The sequence below is a fragment of the Oncorhynchus masou genome, chromosome 3 (genome assembly GCF_036934945.1).
Source record: "Oncorhynchus masou masou isolate Uvic2021 chromosome 3, UVic_Omas_1.1, whole genome shotgun sequence".
NCBI lineage: Eukaryota > Metazoa > Chordata > Actinopteri > Salmoniformes > Salmonidae > Oncorhynchus > Oncorhynchus masou.
Window position 1 is genome coordinate 8,299,445 of NC_088214.1, and position 23,919 is coordinate 8,323,363.

The following is a 23,919-nucleotide window of genomic DNA, read 5'->3' on the forward strand; positions in this document are numbered from 1 at the left end:
TATCCTCTGAGTCCCAAATGGCTCCCTATTCGCCTATAGTGCACTACTGGTGACCAGAACCCATAAGGCTCACTATAGGGCAGTTTGTGCACTATATAGCAAATAGTGCGCCATTTGGGATGAGCACATCCTCCCACCTCTTCAATCGTGTCTCTCTACAGGCTGTGTAGGAAGAGACCCCTTCAGTTCATCCCTTTGAGTCTGGCACATGAGACAGTGAAGGACACCTCAAATGGCATCCTATTACCTTCATAGTGCACTACTTTTGACCAGGGCCCAGAGCCCATAGTGCACAATGTAGAGAAGTTGGGACACACATCATCAACAATACAAACAGCACAAGTGAATTGCAGAAAGTTAAAACGGGAAACAATTACAGAAGGAAGTGTAAGCAGACATTTTGATATACACATATATCTTAGTGATAGAGCATACCCTCCTGCCTATGGATGGACTATCTGAGTATAAGGGGTGTCAGTGCAGCTGTTCTTCCTATGAAGGCTGCCAAGGACAAAGGAGAGATAACGATGCTGCTGGACAATGTGATGCCTCTGTGTTTAAACAAAGATAATATTTTAGATACTGCTTGAGAGTGTCCCTGGATTTTTCTGGGGTCTTGAAGGCTACATTGGTTTACATCCCAAATGGCACCCTATTCCCTATATAGTGCACTATTTTAGACCAGGGCTCATAAGTCAAAATAAGTGCACTATATTGGGAATAGGGTGCAATTTGGGACATAATCAAATACATGGGACTGAGAAGGGACTCTTTTCAAAAGTAGTGCCCTATAACGGGAATAGACGATATTTGGAAACCAGACCATGATCACGTTGATAGTGACAGAGACAAAACATCCAGTAGCATACTGCCCCCTCTACTTCCTCAACATGTCTTATAACTGCATGAGCAGGTTGGTTGGGGTCTGGTTGGCTGGAGTCTGATTGGCTGGAGTCTGGTTGGCTGGAGTCTGGTTGGTTGGAGTGTGGTTGGCTGGAGTCTGGTTGGCTGGAGTCTGGTTGGCTGGAGTCTGGTTGGTTGGAGTCTGGTTGGCTGGAGTCTGGTTGGCTGGAGTCTGGTTGGCTGGAGTCTGGTTGGCTACGAGTCTGTTTTATTTATTATTATAATTTATTTATTTATTTAATTTTACCCCATTTTCTCCCCAATTTCATGGTATCCAATTGTTTAGTAGCTACTATCTTGTCTCATCGCTGCTACGAGTCTGTTGATCAGAGCTAAGGAAGAAGGGGAAGAATTCAAATGTAAATCAACAAGTGGAGATGCAATTTTTTCTCCTCCTGACCATAATTGAAAGACAAGCAGGTTTATTATTTTCACGCATGATTAATTTAACAGGCAATTTATTCACGCTGTTTTGTACACTACATGGCCAAAAGTAGGTGGACACCCTTTCAAATGAGTGGATTTGACTATTTCAGCCACACCGTTGCTGACAATGTGTACAAAATCTAGCACACAGCCATGCAATCTCCATAGACAAACATTGTCGGTAGAATGGCTTTACTGAAGAGCTCAGTGACTTTCAACGTGGCACCGTCATAGGATGCCACCTTTTCTGACGAGTTTGTTCGTCAAATCTCTGCCCTGTTAGAGCTGCACCGGTCCACTGTAAGTGCTGTTGTTGTGAAGTGGAAAGCAACAACGGCTCAGCCCAGAAGTGGTGGGCCACACAAGTAAACAGAACGGGATCGCCAAGTGCTGAAGCGCTTAGTGCGTAAACATCGTCTGTCCTCGATTGCAACCCTCATTACCATGTTCCAAACTGCCTCTGGAAGCAATGTCAGCACAAGAACTGTTCGTGAGGAGCTTCATGAAATGGGTCTCCATAGCCGAGCAGCCGCACACAGACCTAAGATCACCATGCGCAATGCCAAATGTCAGCTGGAGTGGTGTTAAGCTCGCCGCCATTGGACTCTGGAGCAGTGGAAACGGGTTCTGTGGAGTGATGAATCACGCTTCACCATTGGGAAGTCCGACGGACTCATCCGGGTTTGGTCGATGCCCGGAGAATGCTACCTGCCCCAATGCACAGTGGCAACTGTAAAGTTTGGTGGAGGAGGAATAATGGTCTGGCACTGTTTTTTATGGTTCAGTTTAGGCACCTTAGTTCCAGTGAAGGGAAATACGCTACAGCATAAAATGACATTCTAGACGATTCTGTGCTTCTAACTTTGTAGCAACAGTTTGGGGAAATCATGACAATGCCCCTGTGCACAAAGCTAGGTCCAAGCAGAAATTGTTTGTCGAGATTGGAGTGGAAGAACTTGATTGGCCTGCACAGAGCCCTGACCTCAACCCCATTTGGGATGATTAGAAACACGGACTGCGAGCCAGGCGTAATCGCCCAACATCAGTGCCCGACCTTACAAAATGCTCTTGTAGATTAATGGAAGTAAGTCCCCGCAGCAATGTTCCAACATCTAGTGGAAAGCCTCCCCAGAAGAGTGGAGGCTGTTATCGCAGCAAAAGGGGGGCGGGGGGCAACTCCATATTAATGTCCATGATATTCGACGAACAGGTGTCCACATACTTTTGACCATGTAGTGTATTTATATCTTATTAACAGACGTCGTGTAGATTGTTACAATAGGCCTATCTCCAGTCTAACTGCGTAATCCAATATACTCCAGTCCGTATTTCCCCTTCGCCCCATCTGGCTCATTTACAGGTTATGTTTACTACTGGCGAAGGAGAGGCACAGAGAAGGGGATCCTAAGGGACTGAACAATTTAGGCCTACCTCTGTCGTAGAGTAAAATATCGACATTATATTTTGCTGTTCTCGTTGTGCAATAACCATGTGGTCATTTTGGAAGGAGATATCCATCAGAGGTTAAGTCACCCGAAACGCCTTTTATTATGAAGAAAAATAGCAACTGACTAACGAACGAGCAACAGCGAAGTCTGACAGTTGACTGGAATCGAGTTTGCGGTTTGATATTACACCCCCCCCTCGATACACGGTTCAGATTAGTTTTATATTACTTGAAGTTGTAAACGACATAGTAATCGTTAATATTTTTGCGTTCATGCAAGAAGATATGTGTGTGAAAGACAGCAGCCATGAGTAGTGAGTGACCCGTGGGTTCCGTTGCTGTACGCCACGCTTGCTTTGCATGAACCTGAAGTTGTCAAAAAAGCGAAGCTACAGAATTCAAGGACTGTGTAGCACTTTTACAAGCTGCGCTTTCGGTGTTCTTTCAATGCACGGGAATATATCATGTATTTAGTAACTAGATACATCCATAGTGAGTGTTACCGGAAGCGTAATTCAATTGAGAGTTGATAGCTTTCAAATCGCATCAAACTTTGTGGCCTCCTGCCCATTCAGCTAACGGTACCGTTAGCCAGCAGCTAGCTAACGTTTACTCCCCCTTTTCCTCTGCGACGCTAGAGACGCTGCGGATTGTATCAAAAACACTTGAAACGAAGACTCAATGCGATGCCATTTATTGCAAAGTGAGACTTTAACCTTTTGTTTAGCCACAATGATTCTCACGGTTGCGTTTGTTTGTGGCGATTTTGAATATCCCTCGGACCTGTGCAGTTAACTAGCTGAAGCTAACCAGTGAGTTAGCTCGCTAACTAGCTAAGTTAGCTAGTAGTGAACACGTTGGACCCTCCGCCCATTTTTCCGGGATGAGCGTTTTTATATATTTTTTGTTTACCTGTGGTTTAACTAACAAACCAAAACGACAGCTACACCTTGCCAGCTAATTTTAATCGAGTTGACTCGGATTCTTCCCCGGACAGTTACTGTCTACTGTGTTTTTTTGTCGGTCGGATATTGACTAGAGTTGAGTCAATATGTGTCCGCGGACTTTCCTTGTGTTTTTGGTGACTGCTGTCTACGTATGGAATTGTCAGCAAACGAATGGAGAAAGTACAGAAAGTAAGTAGTTAGCTAATTTATCATCTTATCTGTTGCAGATGTGTATTATATTGTTCCTAATTTGACAGTATTGTTGATACTGTGTATCAGTGTGTCCGGGTTTGGAAGTCTCTGATTTAACATGATCGTCTTTGATGACAAAGTCGAGTCATTTAGTTACTGGAGATTTGGAAGGACGAAGGTCAATTTTATTGTTGTTTTTTTCTTCCTGGTTTGCAATTTGTTTTTGCCCATTAGCCACAAAATGCGTTTGCCAGCATGCAAAAGTACAAGTGTATATCCTATACATTTGCTTGGATATCAAGTCAAGAGTTAAAACACAATGTACGTCATTAATTGATTTGGGGGACAAGTTGCACCTAACAAATATGTTGATTGATTGCCATGTCAATGCTGTGAGTAATTACAGCCATGACTACTAGAATGTGGGTTTAATGCTCTGCTGGCAATATTTGCATGATTATTTAAGCATGGAAGAACACAGCCTGAATAATTTTAATACATGTTTTTAAATCAATTTAATAGAATGAAACATGGTTTACAGTTGTGGTGTTTTCTAAGGTCAGAACATGGACTATAAGCCATGCCAAGTATACAATGTGAAGTAAATATCTTGTAAAATTGTATGATATTAATTGTAATCACCTGCTGTGTTTACTCATGCTGATAAAGAAAAAATCCCTTCCCATGTACCTCACTGTGGTTTAGAGATGAAGAATGTGTTTCAAGTCATTCACTGTTGCCTTGCCAACAGCAGTAAGTGGGTAAACAAAACCAGAGATTTAAAAGCAAGCACTTTATGTCAAACCATATACTTTGTAATCAATGTAGGTTTATCCTGGCACTCAATCGGATGAATCAGATGCACATTACAATTTTTTTGTTGTTGTTGTGCCACACTCAATCTGATCAGATTAGATAAACCAAATGAGTTCAAATGAATGGTCATGCTAAGGATGGGTGTGGTAACATGTCTTCTGTTACTTAAAGTTGTTACTCTATAAACTTTCAGTGACAACAGAAGATGGGTGAACACGTCCATCCTTAGTCCTGACCATTCATTTGAACTATTTGGGTTTATCTGATCTGATTGATTGCTGTAAAAAATGTTGTACAAGTGCATCTGTTAAAAAAACCTCAAATGAAAATGCTTGGTTTGTTGTACATAATTCCTTTAGACAAAACAAACTATTTCAATCTGTCTTTGTTAACTCGCTGTTGTACATGTGCATCCGATTTCTTAATTTAGTGAAATCCGATTGGGTGCCAGGATAAAACTGCATTTATTTCAAAAGTGTCTGGTTTGACATGGTGCTCTCTTATTCATCTCTCATTTTTGTCTACAAACGAGGTAAAACATGGATTTCCTTCGTTCGCTGTTGTCTTGCCAACAGCAGTAAGTAGGTAAACAAAAGGAGAGGTGAAAAGAGAGAAAGTGCCCTCTATTTTTAGGCTATGATGCCGTTTTATCGTGTCACTGGAGACGATTGGGTCTGGTTTCACTAAATCAGTTAATACAAATGGCATTAGAATGGATGTGGTTTTAAACACCATTTCTGTTAGACTAGAGGCTAAAGTTAAAAAGTACACCATTCTGGGTGCTGTTTGTCAACGGTCTATTTGGAGGGCTTCAGAAATAGAGAAATAAATATAGCCATACTTGTGACACACTTGGCTTTGCTATAGTAGAGGAAACATTGGCCTCTGTTCAGTCCCCATCTGTCATTGCTTTTATCCTAAAAAAGTGTTGTTTTTCTGCCGTCACTTAGCTCAACAATTTCCATCCATAGTTAGAAAGATAAGAATAATAGCATAATAACTAAGAAGAGAATTTTTATAAAAAAATGTCAATGTGATAAAATCCAGACAAGTCTTCAACCACAGATCTAGCACCTCTCTGATTCAGAGACGTTGGGTTAAATGCGGACGACACATTTCAGTTGAATGCGTTCTGAATAGGTATCCCCCTTTCCCTTTAGTGTGGGGAGGAGTTGCTGTCGGTCTGTTTGAAGGAACTCGTGGTTTAGTCTGGGAGATGGATGCATCTCTGGGTGGTGGGTCTGTGTGCCTTCCAAATGGCACCATATTCTCTGTGTAGTGCACTACTTTAGACCAGGGCCCTATGGCACCCTATTCCCTATGTAGTGCACTACTTTTGACTAGGGATGCACAATATATTGGTGAATATATCAGAAATTGCCGATATTAGCTAAAAATGTCAACATCGGTATTATGCCGATGCTAAAAACCGATGTCAAAGCTACCGTGCATACAGTTGAAGTCGGAAGTTTACATACACCTTAGCCAAATACATTTCAACTCAGGTTTTCACAATTCCTGACATTTAATCCTAGTAAAAATTCCCTGTCTTAGGTCAGTTAGATTCACCACTTTATTTTAAGAATGTGAAATGTCAGAATAATAGTTGACAGAATGATTTATTTCAGCTTTTCTTTCATCACATTCCCAGTGGGTCAGAAGTTTACATATACTCAATTAGTATTAGCTAGGTTGCCACTTGTTGTTCGCCTATTAAAAATTGAACTTCAGTTTATGAATAGCTAGCCAGCTCATAAAACCTGTTGCCCAAAGCTATCGTTATAAGCAGCCAGCTAGCTTCATCTGGCTAGTAAGGTTCGACCGGACTGGGTTATGTGTTGTGAAGCTAGCCACACTAAGGATTATGCACAATAGTGGAATTTGCATTTATCCTTCAAAATAAAAGTATGTCATTGACAGTGATGCAAATGAATACTAATAGTAGAATTATGCCATTTTATTTTGAAGGCTATCCGCAAAGTCCACTATTGTGGCTAGCTTCACAATAGATGGGTCTGACCACCATTAATTAAATAATAACTGTCTTATCGTCACTGAAACAGATGATGTCATTTTGCTATGTTTTTGGAGAAGAACATTGTTTGCATCCATGAGCTAGCTAGATTTTTTTTATGACCAGGACTGTAGGTACGTGAGACAACTTTACCAGCGTCATAGCATACGTATTAGAGGTCGACCGATTAATCGGAATGGCCGATTTTAATTAGGGTCGATATCAGGTTTTCATAACAATCGGTAGTCAGCATTTTTGGACACCGATTATGGCCGATTACATTGCACTCCACGAGGAGACTAGTTAACTACACATAGTTGATGATATTACTAGTTCATCTAGCTTGTCCTGCACTGCATATAATTGATGCAGTGCCTGTTAATTTATCATTGAATCACAGCGTACTGTTCCAAATGGGTGATTTAACAAGCGCATTTGCGAAAAAAGCACTGTCGTTGCACCAATGTGTACCTAACCATAAACATCAATGCCTTTCTTAAAATCAATACACAAGTATATATTTTTAAACCTGCATATTTAGTTAATATTGCCTGCTAACATGAATTTCTTTTAACTAGAGCAATTGTGTCACTTTTCTTGTGTTCTGTGCAAGCAGAGTCAGGGTATATGCAGCAGTTTGGGCCACCTGGCTCGTTGCGAACTGTGTGAAGACCATTTATTCCTAACAAAGACCGTAATTAATTTTCCAGAATTGTACATAATTATGACATAACATTGAAGGTTGTGCAATGTTTAGATTTAGGGATGCCACCCGTTAGATAAAATACGGAACGGTTCTGTATTTCACTGAAATAATAAATGTTTTGTTTTTGAAATTATAGTTTCCGGATTTGACCATATTAATGACCTAAGGCTCGTATTTCTGTGTGTTATTATATTATAACTAAGTCTATGATTTGATAGAGCAGTCTGACTGAGCGGTGGTAAGTTGCTGCAGGCTCGTAAGCATTCATTCAAACAGCACTTTCCTGCATTTGCCAGCAGCTCTTCGCTTTGCTTCAAACATTGCGCTGTTTATGACTTCAAGCCTATCAACTCCTGAGATCAGGCTGGCAATACTAAAGTACCTATTAGGACATCCAATAGTCAAAGGTATATGAAATACAAATGGTATAGAGAGAAATAGTCCTATAATAACTACAACCTAAAACTTCTTACCTGGGAATATTGAAGACTCGTGTTAAAAGGAACCACCAGCTTCCATATGTTCTGAGCAAGGAACTTAAACGTTTGCTTTTTTACATGGCACATATTGCACTTTTACTTTCTTCTCCAACAGTTTGTTTTTGCATTATTTAAACCAAATTGAACATGTTTCATTATTTATTTGAGATTAAATTGATTTTATTGATGTATGAAGTTAAAATAAGTGTTCATTCAGTATTGTTGTAATTGTCATTATCACAAATCTATATTTGCATATAAAAATCGTCCAATTAATCCGTGTCGGCTTTTTTTGGTCCTCCAATAATCGGACGACCTCTAATGCGTATCGATGAATCATTATGACGTATGAGATACGAGTGATAGTGTAATCAATGTGTTATAAACTACGTAAAAAATGTATGAACACATTAAATTATGTGACGTGCAGTCATATTCAGGTCCTGATTGGTCAACAAGCTTATTTGACACGTTAAATAGTGTTTTGCTAGTTTGCAGACTTTTTTTTTCAGCTTTGACAGTGCTACTGTATTTTTTTTTTTGACACGCAAAGACCCAAACGCGTTCCATAGAAATCCTGGTTGAGAATGAAATGAATGAACAAATGAACAACAAAACAGCACAGCAAGTAAGTGAAAGAAAAAGGTTTTGATTATGTTTTACTGGTAATGGGGATTAATTTAAAAGGCCAGCAAAATAACTTTTTGGTGTGTGTGGTGTGTGTGCTACCTTTATTTAACTAGGCAAGTCAGTTAAGAACAAATTCTTATTTACAATGACGGCCCGAACGATGCTGGGCAAATTGTGCGTCGCCCTATGGGACTCACAATCACGGCCGGATGTGATACAGCCTGGATTCGAACCAGGGACTGTAGTGACGCCTCTTGCACTGAGATGCAGTGCCTTAGACCGCTGTGTCCATGTGTGTGTTAACATTCTAGTACAGTTAAATAGTTGAAAGGCCGCAAGAATTTTAAATATCAGTTATCGGTATCTTTTTTTTTTTTTTTTTGCAAGGATAATATTGAATATTGGTATCGGCCAAAAATGTCATATGGGTGCATCACTACTTTTGACGATGGCCTAAACTGCTCTGGTCGAAAGTAGTGTGATTTATAGGGAATAGGGTGCCTTTTGGGATGCCGCTCAACCATATATAGCCACAATCAACACATCCAACACAAGAAGGAAAGAAGATATGGTTTCTGTTCGCTCTGTCTGGACTTGGTGACTCACTCGTGTGATGTTTTAACTATTTGACTTAGTGTGGTAGACTTCTGTAGGTTTTGGCTACTATGAGATGAAATGGGCCTCGGCCTACTCTTTCACCACCTTTCATGCACTATTTATGTATGTAGGCTACACCTGGAAGTTAACCCTCTTAAACAGCCTTTGACTAGCAACATTGCAGGGAATCAAACGCTTGACTAACACACCTATGCTTGTTTCGAATGCTAACGCAGCCGAGTGTGGTTTCTGGTTTTGCCTTATGTGACCCGCAGAGAGAGTTGAAACAAACAAACAAATAATAATGTGAAGCTACCTTAAATTAAAAAACTGAAAACAGAAGGGTTGCGATTGGGTAATGTCATCAGACCAGTTTGTGCTAGATTCTGTTCTGACTGAGACATAATTCATAAACAAGTTGTGTAATTGCTCGGCTGCTGGCTCTGGCTGGCCCCATCTCGTTCCTCTCCAACTTGACAGTGAACCTCCGATAGACGAGTGAAACTTGTGCCTCACTGAAAGTGTTTCATAACATTGACTGACCAATGCCTTGCCTGGACCAAGCCACTGTACTGTCTCTCTGTAGGCTATGTTATGAAGGACTTGTAAAATGGCTTTCTAGTTTTAACCAACTACCTTGGTCAAAATGGGCCATTCTGGTTAATCAAAAGGCTAAATGAAACACATCTTTTAGTAAAAAAAAAAAATAATACATTTTTACATTTACTTCTTACATCATACATTTACATCACCCCATTTTCTTTACATACTGAAGGATTGAGTATGGGCATAGATTAAGCAGTATATTCTGTTGTCAGATCTGTATGTACAAGTCTCACCCTCCTTCCACATGTTTGTGCAGCATCCATTGTAGAGGTCGACCGATTTAATCGGAATGGCCGATTTCAAGTTTTCATATATTTTTGGACACCAATTTGCCGATTTAAAAAAAAAAAATAATAATAATAATATATATAACTAAATAAAGATGTATTTATGTATTATATATATGTATTATATAAATGTTTTTTACATCTTTATTTAACCAGGCAAGTCAGTTAAGAACACATTCTTATTTTCAATGACGGCGTGTACCTAACCATAAACATCAATGCCTTTCTTTAAAATCAACACACATGTATATATTTTAAACCTGCATATTTAGTTAATATTGCCTGCTAACATGATTTTATTTTAACTAGGGCAATTGTCACTTCTCTTGCGTTCTGTGCAACAGAGTCAGGGTATATGCAGCAGTTTGGGCCGCCTGGCTCATTGCGAACTGTGTGAAGACCATTTATTCATAACTAAGGCCGTAATTAATTTGCCAGAATTGTACATAATTATGACATAACATTGACGGTTGTGCAATGTAACAACAATATTTAGACTTAAAGATGCCACTTGTTAGATAAAATACGGAACGGTTCCGTATTTCACTGAAAGAACAAACGTTTTGTTTTTGAAATGATAGTTTCCGGATTTAACCATATTAATGACTAAAGGCTCTTATTTCCGTGTCTTAAGTTATAATTAAGTCTGATTTGATAGAGCAGTCTGACTGAACGATGGTAGGCATCAGCAGGCTCATAAGCATTCATTCAAACAGCACTTTTGTGTGTTTGCCAGCAGCTCTTCGCAATTCTTCAACCATTGCGCTCTTTGACTTCAAGCCTATCAACTCCCGGGATTAGGCTGGTGTAACCGATGTGAAATGGCTAGCTAGTTAGCGGGGTGTGCGCTAATAGCGTTTCGAAGTCACTTGCTCTGAGACTTGGAGTGGTTGTTTCCCTTGCTCTGCATGGGTAACGCTGCTTCGAGGGTGGCTGTTGTCAATGTGTTCCTGGTTCGAGCCCAGGTAGGGGAGAGGGACTGAAGCTATACTGTTACACTGGCAATACTAAAGTGGCTTTAAGAACATCCAATAGTCAAAGGTATATGAAATACAAATCGTATAGAGAGAAATAGTCCCATAATTCCTATAACTACAACCTAAAACTTATTATCTGGGAATATTGAAGACTCATGTTAAAAGGAACCACCAGCTTTCATATGTTCTCATGTTCTGAGCAAGGAACTGAAACGTTAGATTTTTTACATGGCACATATTGCAATTCTACTTTCTTCTCCAACAGTTTGTTTTTTTGCATTATTTAAACTGAATTGAGCATGTTTCATTATTTATTTATTTGAGGCTAAATTGATATTATTGATGTATTATATGAAGTTAAAATAAGTGTTCATTCAGTATTGTTGTAATTGTCATTATTACAAATAAAAAATATGCCGTTTTTTCTTTTAAAATCGGTATCGGCGTTGAAAAATCATAATCAGTCAACCTCTAATCTATTGTGCTCCCAGCTTGCCATCCACCATACAATAGTTCACCTCAGGTCGCCAATGACAACATCTGAAATGGTCAGGTTTTTATACCAGACAGTATCAATCGATCCCAGAATTCTGCCTCAATCTGGTCGAGCAGGTAACACCGCCGCCCGCAGGACATCATTCCAGGCTTATTTTCTTTTAAAAGTTTTCAATTCACTCGTCAGAAGAGTCTGTATAGCGTTCTCCCGCTAGAATGAACGATCTGCATCTTCTAGTGACCCGTTGATAAGACGGACGGGCGCCTGTCAGTCACAAAGCCAGCCATGACAGGGAGACACTGCTGGTTTGTCAGTCCACTTCCCCCCATTGTTTGTTTTGTTGGTACCGGTGTTTATTTGTGTGCTGTGTTTTTGCTGCAGTCTTATTTTCCCGGAGGAAGGAGAGCATGATGCTTCTTAATAGTGAGTGAATGTACATGTCCCATGACATGGAAGTGGTAACGATGAGTTGAAATCCACTTAATTATTGTTTCATTGGCCTTTTCAGCCAAACAATGTTTACTGGTCTTTGATTGACGACCAAACAGCTTGTGTTGACTAGTTTCTAAAAGGTGACACACTGACTGGATAAAGTCTCATATCCTGTGGCTATTCATAAAGCATACAAAGTAGTTATGTATTTATATATAAAAGTAGTTATATATATTGTATTTTTTTTAGGGTTCAAAGTGGTGTTGGGACGATACCAGTGTTGCGATACAAAGCGGATTTACCTTCTTTAGGAAACATTTATTTTCCAAGCTATAGCACACATTTTACATACTGCTGAGCTAAAGAGTTCGTTCTGCTTCCTGTTTAATATTGTTTTTGCCATGAAAAAAATATTATGATAATGGTGTTCTCCCGGCCCTAATTCGAAACCCATGTCAAGACTTGCCAGTGAACGCTAAAGGGATTCCTCAGTGTAGCCTAGTGATGAGTTGTTCGAACTAACAACTCTTTTTGTACAGATCTTTTAGGTGAACTGAACCAAATTGCATCGGTGAGAGAGCGGTTCATTTGGCTCCCTAATTTGCATACTGGAAGGCTACCAATACTTTATTATGTAAACACTCAATGAAGATGTTGAATCAGCAGGAACATTGGGTAGTGATCCTCATTCTGGTTCAAAATGAACAGATTGAAGGTTATAAAAGCTAATGTTATGATTCTTGTATGGTATTATTAAAGATATTGATACAGAGTGCATTCGGAAAGTATTCAGACCCCTTGACTTTTTCCACGTTTTTGTTACATTACAGCCTTATTCTAAATTGATTAAATAGTTTTTTCCCCCGTCATCAATCTACACACATTACCTCATAATGATGAATCAAAAACAGGTTTTTAGAAATGTTGTCAAATGTATTATAAAAAAAAACATAGCAAATTTACTTATGTAAATAGGGTTATGAGGCTTGAAATTGAGCTCAGGTGCATCCTGTTTCCATTGATCATCCTTGATGTTTCTACAACTTGTTTAGAGTCCACTTGTGGTCAATTAGGTTGAAGGAATTGTCCGTAAAGCTCTTGGACAGGATTGTGTTGTGGCACAGATCTGGGCAAGGGTACAGTTAAAGTCAGAAGTTTACATACACCTTAGCCAAATACATTTAAACAGAGTTTTTCACAATTCCTGACATTTAATCCTAGTAAAACTACCCTGTCTTAGGTCAGTTAGGATCATCACTTTTTTATTTTAAGAACGTGAAATGTCAGAATAATAGTAGAGAATGATTGATTTCAGCTTTTATTTCTTTCATCACATTCCCAGTGGGTCAGAGGGTTTACATACACTCAATTAGTATTTGGTAGCATTGCCTTTAAATTGTTTAACTTGGGTCAAACATTTTGGGTAGCCTTCCACACGCTTCCCACAATAAGTTGGATTACTTTTGGCCCATTCCTCCTGACAGAGCTGGTGTAACTGAGTCAGGTTTGTAGGTCTCCTTGCTCGCACGTGCTTTTTCAGTTCTGCCCACATTTTCTATAGGATTGAGGTCAGGGCTTTGTGATGGCCACTCCAATACCTTGACTTTGTTGTCCTTAAGCCATTTTGCACACAACTTTGGAAGTATGCTTGGGGTCATTGGCCATTTGGAAGACCCATTTGCGACCAAGCTTTAACCTCCTGATTGATGTCTTCAGATGTTGCTTCAATATATCCACGTAATTTTCCTCCCTCATAATGCCTTCTATTTTTTTGAAGTGTACCAGTCACTCCTGCAGCAAAGCACCCCAACAACATGATGCTGCCACTCCCGTGATTCACAGTTGGGATGGTTCTTTGGCTTGCAAGCCTCCCCCTTTTTCCTCCAGACATAACGATGGTCATTATGGCCAAACAATTCTATATTTATTTAATCAGCCCAGAGGAAATTTCTCCAAAAAGTACAATATTTTCCCCATGTGCAGTTGCAAACCGTAATCTCCCTTTTTTTATGGCGGTTTTGGAGCAGTGACTTCTTCCTTGCTGAGCGGCTTTTCAGGTTATGACGATACAGGACTCGTTTTACTGTGGATATAGATACTTTTGTACCTGTTTCCTCCAGCATCTTCACAGGGTCCTTTGCTGTTGTTGTGGGATAGAGTTGCACTAAAGTACGTTCATCTCAAGGAGACAGAACGTGTCTCCTTCCTGAGTGGTATCACGGCTCCGTAGTCCCACGGTGTTTATACTTGCGTACTATTGTTTGTACAGATGAACGTGGTACCTTCAGGCGTTTGGAACTTGCTCCCAAGGATGAACCAGACTTGTGGAGGTCTACAATTTTTTTTTCTGAGGTCATGGCTGATTTCTTTTGATTTTCCCATGATGTCAAGAAAAGAGGCACTGAGTTTGAAGGTAGGCCTTGAAATACATCCACAGGTACACTTCCAATCGACTCATTATGTCAATTAGCCTATCCGAAGCTTCTAAAGCTATGACATAATTGTCTGGAATATTCCAAGCTGTTTAAATGCACAGTCAACTTGGTGTATGTGTACTTCTGACCCACTGGAATTGTGATCCCGAGAAATGTGAGCAATCGGGACAAAATGTGAGCCCTCCACCAATTAGGCCTTTATGTTAGTGGCAAGGCGAAGCCAGACCTCAGTAAAAGGCACATGACAGCTCACTTGGAGTTTGCCAAAAGGCACCGAAAGGCTCTCAAGACCATGAGAAACAAGATTTTCTGGTCTGATGAAACCAAGATTGAACTCTTTGACACTATTGTATCGTCCTCATGAAAGAGCCTTGGCAACAGAATACACTACATTATCATCTGCATGAAAGTGTCAGTTACAATTTCTTACAAACAAATCAATATTGTTCCTATAGATGGTAAAAAGTACAGGGCCCAAAATCGACTTTCACGGGACAACTTTAGCAACATTAAGGAAACCTGATTTAACACCTCTACCGTCTTCCTCCAGTATGATAGCACTGATAAATAAAATCTGTGAGCTGCTGTTTTGTTTTACGTTATGCAAAGTCATAAAGGAAATGTGGAGGTGAATGTAGCTGGTTAATTTGGGAATGACTGTATCATCTGTCTAGAGGAGCTAGACATTTCACTGCAGAGCTGGGGTCAATCTGGAACTCAGGAGATTCATTGACATTCCAATTCTAGAATTGCGAAGTTCCATCTATGAGGATTTTAGTATTTCAGTATACTTCCTTGAGTTTATTGGAATTGGTCATAACTCCGCTTCAGGCTATTTGGCACATTTCCTAGGGGTTGGGGTCAATCTAGAATGGAAAAGTACCATCTTCTATCTAGTTCCACTTGCTGTGTGTGTCTGCAGATGAAATAATGATTAGGACGCTAGTCTTTGCCTGAGCAAACCAGCAAGTTTTTCAAGCACATTCCCTCGAGAGATTCCACAGTTCCTAAAAGCTTCAGCAATTATTCACCAATCGCTGTCTAGTACATTAATAAAATTGTAGATATTTTTAGGATAACTTTAGAGCATCATAGACAGTTTCTCAGACTATGGTTAAATACCACTAATCCTTAAATATTTTTTTTTTCTTAAAGCTATGCAGTAATCATTCTGAATGGCCTTACTGTACTGAAGACTGAAATCTGTTATTTATTATTGATGAGTGGTTGTACGACCCAACTATTATTGGCATTGATTGCATCGTCGTCTGCTCCCTCAGTGTCTCCCTGACTTTGGCTCCAGCAATAAATACTGAACAGAAATATAAATGTAACATGCAACAATTTAAACAATTTTTCTGAGTTACAGTTCATATAAGGAAATCAGTCAAATAAATAAATTAGGCACTAAATCTATGGATTTCACATGACTGGGCAGGGGTGTAGCCAATCCCCACTGGGGAGTCAGGCCTGGCCAATCATAATGAGTTTTCCCCTACAAAAAGTATTTTTTTACAGACAGAAATACTCCTCAATTTCATCAGCTGCCCGGGTGGCTGGTGTCAGACAATCCCGCAGGTGAAGCAGTCGTATATGGATGTCTTGGGCTGGCATGATTACACCTGGTCTGCGGTTGTGAGGCCGGTTTAACATACTGCCAAATTATCTAAAATGACACTGGAGGCGGCTTATGGTAGAAAAATGAACATTAAATTATCTGGCAACAGCTCTGGTGGACATTCCTCCAGTCAGCATGCCAATTTCATGCTCCCTCAACTTTCAACTTGAGACATCTATGGCATTGTGTTGTGTGACGAAACTGCACATTTTAGTGGCCTTTATTGTCCCCCAGCACAAGGTACACCTGTGTAATGATCATGCTGTTTAATCAGGTTATTGATATAGCACACCTGTCAGGTGGATGCGTTATCTTGGCAAAGGATAAATTCTCACTAATAGGGATGTTAACAAAGTTGGAGAAAAATCAGCTTTTTGTGTGTATAGAACATTTCTGGGATCTTTTTATTTCAGCTCCTGGAACTTGGGACTAACACTTTGCATGTTGCGTTTATATTTTCGTTCAGTATACTGTTGGAAAACAACAAAGCAACCAGGCTACCTGCAGCAGTCACCCAGCGAAACCTTGACAATAAGTATTTCAATAGTTGCTGCATGTTTGTTCTTCCTGAGGCCACCATTGGGTAGGAGAGGGAGGCCCAGGGAGAATATGTATACGTCCCAAATTGCACCCTAGTATTCCCTATATAGTGCAATACTTTTGACCAGGGTCCTATGTGCCCTGATCAAAAGTAGTGCACTATGTAGGGAATAGGGTGGCATTTGGGACACATTCCATTCTGAGCTAAGGCAGGCTGTCCACTACCGTCTGTCGTCTGCAGGAGACACACACACACACATCTGGCCCTCCGCCTGTCTGTCTGCCTGCTGATGTCTACTCTGCTGCCAGACCAGGGCCTCAAACTAACTGTGTGGTCAACTTACTGTTTTGTTTTCACTTAACCATTATTTATACAGTCTCATTGAGATTTAAATCTCTTTAACAAGAGAGACCTGGTCTGTAAGACGTGTGTGTTGAAGTCAGAAGTTTGCATACACATTTAGCTTGGAGTCATTAAAACTAGTTTTTTAACCACTCCACAAATTTCTTGTTAACAAACTATAGTTTTGTCAAGTTGGTTAGGACATCTACCTTCTGCATGACACAAGTCATTTATCCAACAATTGTTTACAGACCAGATTATTTCACTTAAAATTCACTGTATCACAATCCCAGTGGGCCAGAAGTTTACATACGTTAAGTTGACTGCCTTGGAAAATTCCAGAAAATGTATTAATGGATATAGAGGCTTCTGAAAGGCCAATTGACATCATTGGAGTCAATTGGAGGTGAACCTGTGGGTTTATTTCAAGGCCGACCTTCAAACTCAGTGCCTCTTTGCTTGACATCAATGGAAAATCAAAAGAAATCAGCCAAGACCTCAGAAAAACTATTGTAGACCTCCACATGTCTGGTTCATCCTTGGGAGAAATTTCCAAACGCCTGAAGGTACCACGTTCATCTGTACAAACAATAGAACTCAAGTATAAACACCACCAAATCAAATTTTATTTGTCACACACATGGTTAGCAGATGTTAATGCGAGTGTATCGAAATGCTTGTGCTTCTCGTTCCGACCATGCAGTAATATGTAACAAGTAATCTAACAATTTCACAACAACTACCTTTTACACACAAGTGTAAAGGAATGAATAAGAATATGTACATAAAAATATATGGATGAGCGATGGCCGAACGGCATAGGCAAGATGCAGTAGATGGTATAGAATACAGTATATACATATGAGATGAGTAATTATATAAAGTGGCATTGTTTCAAGTGGCTAAGTGATACATTTATTACATCCAATTTTTAATTATTCAAGTGGCTAGAGATTGAGTCAGTATGTTGGCAGCAGCCACTCAATGTTAGTGGTGGCTGTTTAACAGTCTGATGACCTTGAGATAGAGGCTGTTTTTCAGTCTCTCGGTCCCAGCTTTGATGCACCTGTATTGACCTCACCTTCTGGATGATAGTGGGGTGAACAGGCAGTGGCTCGGGTGGTAGCATTTCGCTACACTCGCATTAACATCTGCTTACCATGTGTATGTGACAAATAAGATTTGATTTGTTGTCCTTGATGATCTTTTTGGCCTTCCAGTGACATCGGTGTAGGTGTCCTGGAGGGCAGATAGTTTGACCCGGTGATGCGTCTCTATTGGCCAACCAGTTTTTGCAAGGATGCTCCTGTACTGTCTGCGTCTGAGATATCTGAAGTGGGGAGAACAGGGCGTGGCTGGGTTCCCTGATATTCTTTGTGGCCTTCCTGCGACATCTGGTGTTGTCAATGTAGTGCAGGCAGGGGTGCGTTCGGCTGCATGCATCACCCTCTGAAGAGCCTTATACCAGGTTGTGATGCAGCCCTACAGTAGGCTCTCGATGGTGCTCCTTTAGAACACTGTGAGGGTCCTCGGTGACAGGCTGAATTTCTTCACTATCCTGAGGTTGAAGAGTCGCTGTCGTGCCTTCACCACTGTGTCGGTGTGGTTGGAACATTTCAGCTTCTCTGAGAAGTGTACGCCGAGAAATTGGAACTTATTGCCGGGAATCAGTGTGCCGCCTCCCAGTACTGTTGAGTTGTCAAGGAAAATGATGATGAAGATGGAACTGTGTGAGGCCATGCAGCCATGGGTATACAGGAGGGGACTCGGGGTATTTGTGCTCTAATCGTGAGGAAAAGGAGGAAAAAGCTTCTCCGGTAGGGTGGTGTAGGTGACCACGATATGGCTGTATTTCTTCTTTTGTAATCCGTGATTTGTTATGAGCCCCTGCTTCATAGGCCTTGTGTCTGAGCCAGTGAATTGCTCCTCCATTTGGTCCCTGTACTTGTGTTTTGCCATCTCAATCGATCTGCCTATGTTGTATTTGTACTGTATAACCAAACTTTTGTCCCCGGTCACCTTGTTTACAAGCACCATCTCTCTTTTCAGTTTGCTGCTATATTTTGAAATCCACTCGGTATCACGCCATCAATGCATATTTCGGTGACTGAGTCGGCGTATTCATTGATATCTCCAGAGGCAACTCGGAACATTCCAGCCCACGTGATCAAAACAGTCTCGGAGTACAAAATGTACACATTTTGATTGGCCGGACCAACGCTGTACAAAATGGATTTTCTATGTTTGCTTTATTTATTTTTAATTTTATTTTTTACCCATTTTATCAATAGGTGACCTTTTTTGCAGGGCATTGGAAAACCTCCCTGGTCTTTGTGGTTGAATCTGTGTTTGAAATTCCACTGTTCAACTAACGGCACCTTAAAGATAGTTGTATGTGTGGGGTTACAGAGATGAGGAGGTAGTCATTCAAACTTATGTGACTTGTTTAGCAACATTTTGCTCCTGAACCTTCATTTAGGCATTACAAAGGGTTTGAATACTTATTGACTCAAGACATTTCAGCTTTTCATTTTTAATGAATTTGTAAACATTTTTGAAAAACAACTCCACATTTATGGGGTACTATGCGGCCAGTGACAAAAAACCCCATTTAAATATATTTAATAAATGTGAGAAGTCAAGGAGTGTGAATACTTTAAGGCATTGTACATTAAAAAAAAAAAAGTTTTATTTAATTAGGCAAGTCAGTTAAGAACAAATTCTTATTTACAATGACAGTCTACCGAGGAACAGTGGGTTAACTGCCTTGTTCAGGGGCAGAACAACAGATTTTTACCTTGTCAGCTCGGGGATTCGATCTAGCAACCTTTCGGTTACTGGCCCGACGTTCTAACCACTAGGCTACCAGCCACTTAGGATATGCTTGATACAGACGTGCTCAAATTTGTTGTTACACTTACAGCTCACTAAAATAATGCTTCATTCCTTCTGAAAAGTGATTACATGAAAAGCTATTTTTATCATGTATACTTGCATGCCTTTGGTTTGTCATAGAATAAAGCAAAGAAGCTGTGAAAAGAGATGAATTATTGCTTATTATACAAATATATTCTAAAATGGCCTGGACACATTTGTTGGTACCCCTTAGAAAATATGAAACTATTGGATTATAGTGATATTTCAAACTAATTTGTCTCTTTAATTAGTATCACGTCTCCAATCTTGTAATCAGTCATCCGGCCTATTTAAATGGAGTAAAGTAGTCACTGTGTTGTTTGGTATCATTGTGTTCACCACACTGACCATGGACCAGAGTAAAGTAGTCACTGTGTTGTTTGGTATCATTGTGTTCACCACACTGACCATGGACCAGAGTAAAGTAGTCACTGAGCTGTTTGGTATCATTGTGTTCACCATACTGAACATGGACCAGAGTAAAGTAGTCACTGTGTTGTTTGGTATCATTGTGTTCACCACACTGAACATGGACCAGAGTAAAGTAGTCACTGTGTTGTTTGGTATCATTGTGTTCACCACACTGAACATGGACCAGAGTAAAGTAGTCACTGTGCTGTTTGGTATCATTGTTGGTTCACCACACTGAACATGGACCAGAGTAAAGTAGTCACTGTGTTGTTTGGTATCATTGTGTTCACCACACTGAACATGGACCAGAGTAAAGTAGTCACTGTGTTGTTTGGTATCATTGTGTTCACCACACTGAACATGGACCAGAGTAAAGTAGTCACTGTGTTGTTTGGTATCATTGTGTTCACCACACTGAACATGGACCAGAGTAAAGTAGTCACTGTGTTGTTTGGTATCATTGTGTTCACCACACTGAACATGGACCAGAGTAAAGTAGTCACTGTGTTGTTTGGTATCATTGTGTTCACCACACTGAACATGGACCAGAGTAAAGTAGTCACTGTGTTGTTTGGTATCATTGTGTTCACCACACTGAACATGGACCAGAGTAAAGTAGTCACTGTGTTGTTTGGTATCATTGTGTTCACCACACTGAACATGGACCAGAGTAAAGTAGTCACTGTGTTGTTTGGTATCATTGTGTTCACCACACTGAACATGGACCAGAGTAAAGTAGTCACTGTGTTGTTTGGTATCATTGTGTTCACCACACTGAACATGGACCAGAGTAAAGTAGTCACTGTGTTGTTTGGTATCATTGTGTTCACCACACTGAACATGGACCAGAGTAAAGTAGTCACTGTGTTGTTTGGTATCATTGTGTTCACCACACTGAACATGGACCAGAGTAAAGTAGTCACTGTGTTGTTTGGTATCATTGTGTTCACCACACTGAACATGGACCAGAGTAAAGTAGTCACTGTGTTGTTTGGTATCATTGTGTTCACCACACTGAACATGGACCAGAGTAAAGTAGTCACTGTGTTGTTTGGTATCATTGTGTTCACCACACTGAACATGGACCAGAGTAAAGTAGTCACTGTGTTGTTTGGTATCATTGTGTTCACCACACTGAACATGGACCAGAGTAAAGTAGTCACTGTGTTGTTTGGTATCATTGTGTTCACCACACTGAACATGGACCAGAGTAAAGTAGTCACTGTGTTGTTTGGTATTTGTGTCACCACATCATGGTAAAGTAGTCACCACACTGAACATGGACCAGAGTAAAGTAGTCACTGTGTTGTTTGGTATCATTGTGTTCACCACACTGAACATGGACCAGAGTAAAGTAGTCACTGTGTTGTTTGGTATCATTGTGTTCACCACACTGAACATGGACCAGAGTAAAGTAGTCACTGTGTTGTTTGGTATCATTGTGTTCACCACACTGAACATGGACCAGAGTAAAGTAGTCACTGTGTTGTTTGGTATCATTGTGTTCACCACACTGAACATGGACCAGAGTAAAGTAGTCACTGTGTTGTTTGGTATCATTGTGTTCACCACACTGAACATGGACCAGAGTAAAGTAGTCACTGTGCTGTTTGGTATCATTGTGTTCACCACACTGAACATGGACCAGAGTAAAGTAGTCACTGTGTTGTTTGGTATCATTGTGTTCACCACACTGAACATGGACCAGAGTAAAGTAGTCACTGTGCTGTTTGGTATCATTGTGTTCACCAGAGTAAAGTAGTCACTGTGTTGTTTGAACATGTTCACCACACTGACCATGGAGTAAAGTAGTCACTGTGTTGTTTGGTATCATTGTGTTCACCACACTGAACATGGACCAGAGTAAAGTAGTCACTGTGTTGTTTGGTATCATTGTGTTCACCACACTGAACATGGACCAGAGTAAAGTAGTCACTGTGTTGTTTGGTATCATTGTGTTCACCACACTGAACATGGACCAGAGTAAAGTAGTCACTGTGTTGTTTGGTATCATTGTGTTCACCACACTGAACATGGACCAGAGTAAAGTAGTCACTGTGTTGTTTGGTATCATTGTGTTCACCACACTGAACATGGACCAGAGTAAAGTAGTCACTGTGTTGTTTGGTATCATTGTGTTCACCACACTGAACATGGACCAGAGTAAAGTAGTCACTGTGTTGTTTGGTATCATTGTGTTCACCACACTGAACATGGACCAGAGTAAAGTAGTCACTGTGTTGTTTGGTATCATTGTGTTCACCACACTGAACATGGACCAGAGTAAAGTAGTCACTGTGCTGTTTGGTATCATTGTGTTCACCACACTGAACATGGACCAGAGTAAAGTAGTCACTGTGTTGTTTGGTATCATTGTGTTCACCACACTGAACATGGACCAGAGTAAAGTAGTCACTGTGTTGTTTGGTATCATTGTGTTCACACTGAACATGGACAGAGTAAAGTAGTCACTGTGTTGTTTGGTATCATTGTGTTCACCACACTGAACATGGACCAGAGTAAAGTAGTCACTGTGTTGTTTGGTATCATTGTGTTCACCACACTGAACATGGACCAGAGTAAAGTAGTCACTGTGCTGTTTGGTATCATTGTGTTCACCACACTGAACATGGACCAGAGTAAAGTAGTCACTGTGTTGTTTGGTATCATTGTGTTCACCACACTGAACATGGACCAGAGTAAAGTAGTCACTGTGTTGTTTGGTATCATTGTGTTCACCACACTGAACATGGACCAGAGTAAAGTAGTCACTGTGTTGTTTGGTATCATTGTGTTCACCACACTGAACATGGACCAGAGTAAAGTAGTCACTGTGCTGTTTGGTATCATTGTGTTCACCACACTGAACATGGACCAGAGTAAAGTAGTCACTGTGTTGTTTGGTATCATTGTGTTCACCACACTGAACATGGACCAGAGTAAAGTAGTCACTGTGTTGTTTGGTATCATTGTGTTCACCACACTGAACATGGACCAGAGTAAAGTAGTCACTGTGTTGTTTGGTATCATTGTGTTCACCACACTGAACATGGACCAGAGTAAAGTAGTCACTGTGTTGTTTGGTATCATTGTGTTCACCACACTGAACATGGACCAGAGTAAAGTAGTCACTGTGTTGTTTGGTATCATTGTGTTCACCACACTGAACATGGACCAGAGTAAAGTAGTCACTGTGTTGTTTGGTATCATTGTGTTCACCACACTGAACATGGACCAGAGTAAAGTAGTCACTGTGTTGTTTGGTATCATTGTGTTCACCACACTGAACATGGACCAGAGTAAAGTAGTCACTGTGTTGTTTGGTATCATTGTGTTCACCACACTGAACATGGACCAGAGTAAAGTAGTCACTGTGCTGTTTGGTATCATTGTGTTCACCACACTGAACATGGACCAGAGTAAAGTAGTCTGTTTGGTATCATTGTGTTCACCACACTGAACATGGACCAGAGTAAAGTAGTCACTGTGCTGTTTGGTATCATTGTGTTCACCACACTGAACATGGACCAGAGTAAAGTAGTCACTGTGTTGTTTGGTATCATTGTGTTCACCACACTGAACATGGACCAGAGTAAAGTAGTCACTGTGTTGTTTGGTATCATTGTGTTCACCACACTGAACATGGACCAGAGTAAAGTAGTCACTGTGTTTGTTTGGTATCATTGTGTCACTTCACCACA

The 23,919-nt window shown here is 40.4% G+C and overlaps 1 protein-coding gene across 1 annotated transcript in view; it reads left to right on the top strand.

The window, feature by feature from the left end:
- Positions 1-2,716: 2,716 nt before the first annotated feature.
- The window catches only part of LOC135509425 (insulin receptor-like), a 157,083-nt gene continuing 135,880 nt past the window's right edge, over positions 2,717-23,919 (top strand). The window contains exon 1 of the mRNA XM_064930075.1: positions 2,717-3,912. Coding sequence (XP_064786147.1) covers positions 3,828-3,912 — 85 coding nt within the window. The 5' untranslated portion in view covers positions 2,717-3,827. The remainder of the gene's footprint in view (positions 3,913-23,919) is intronic.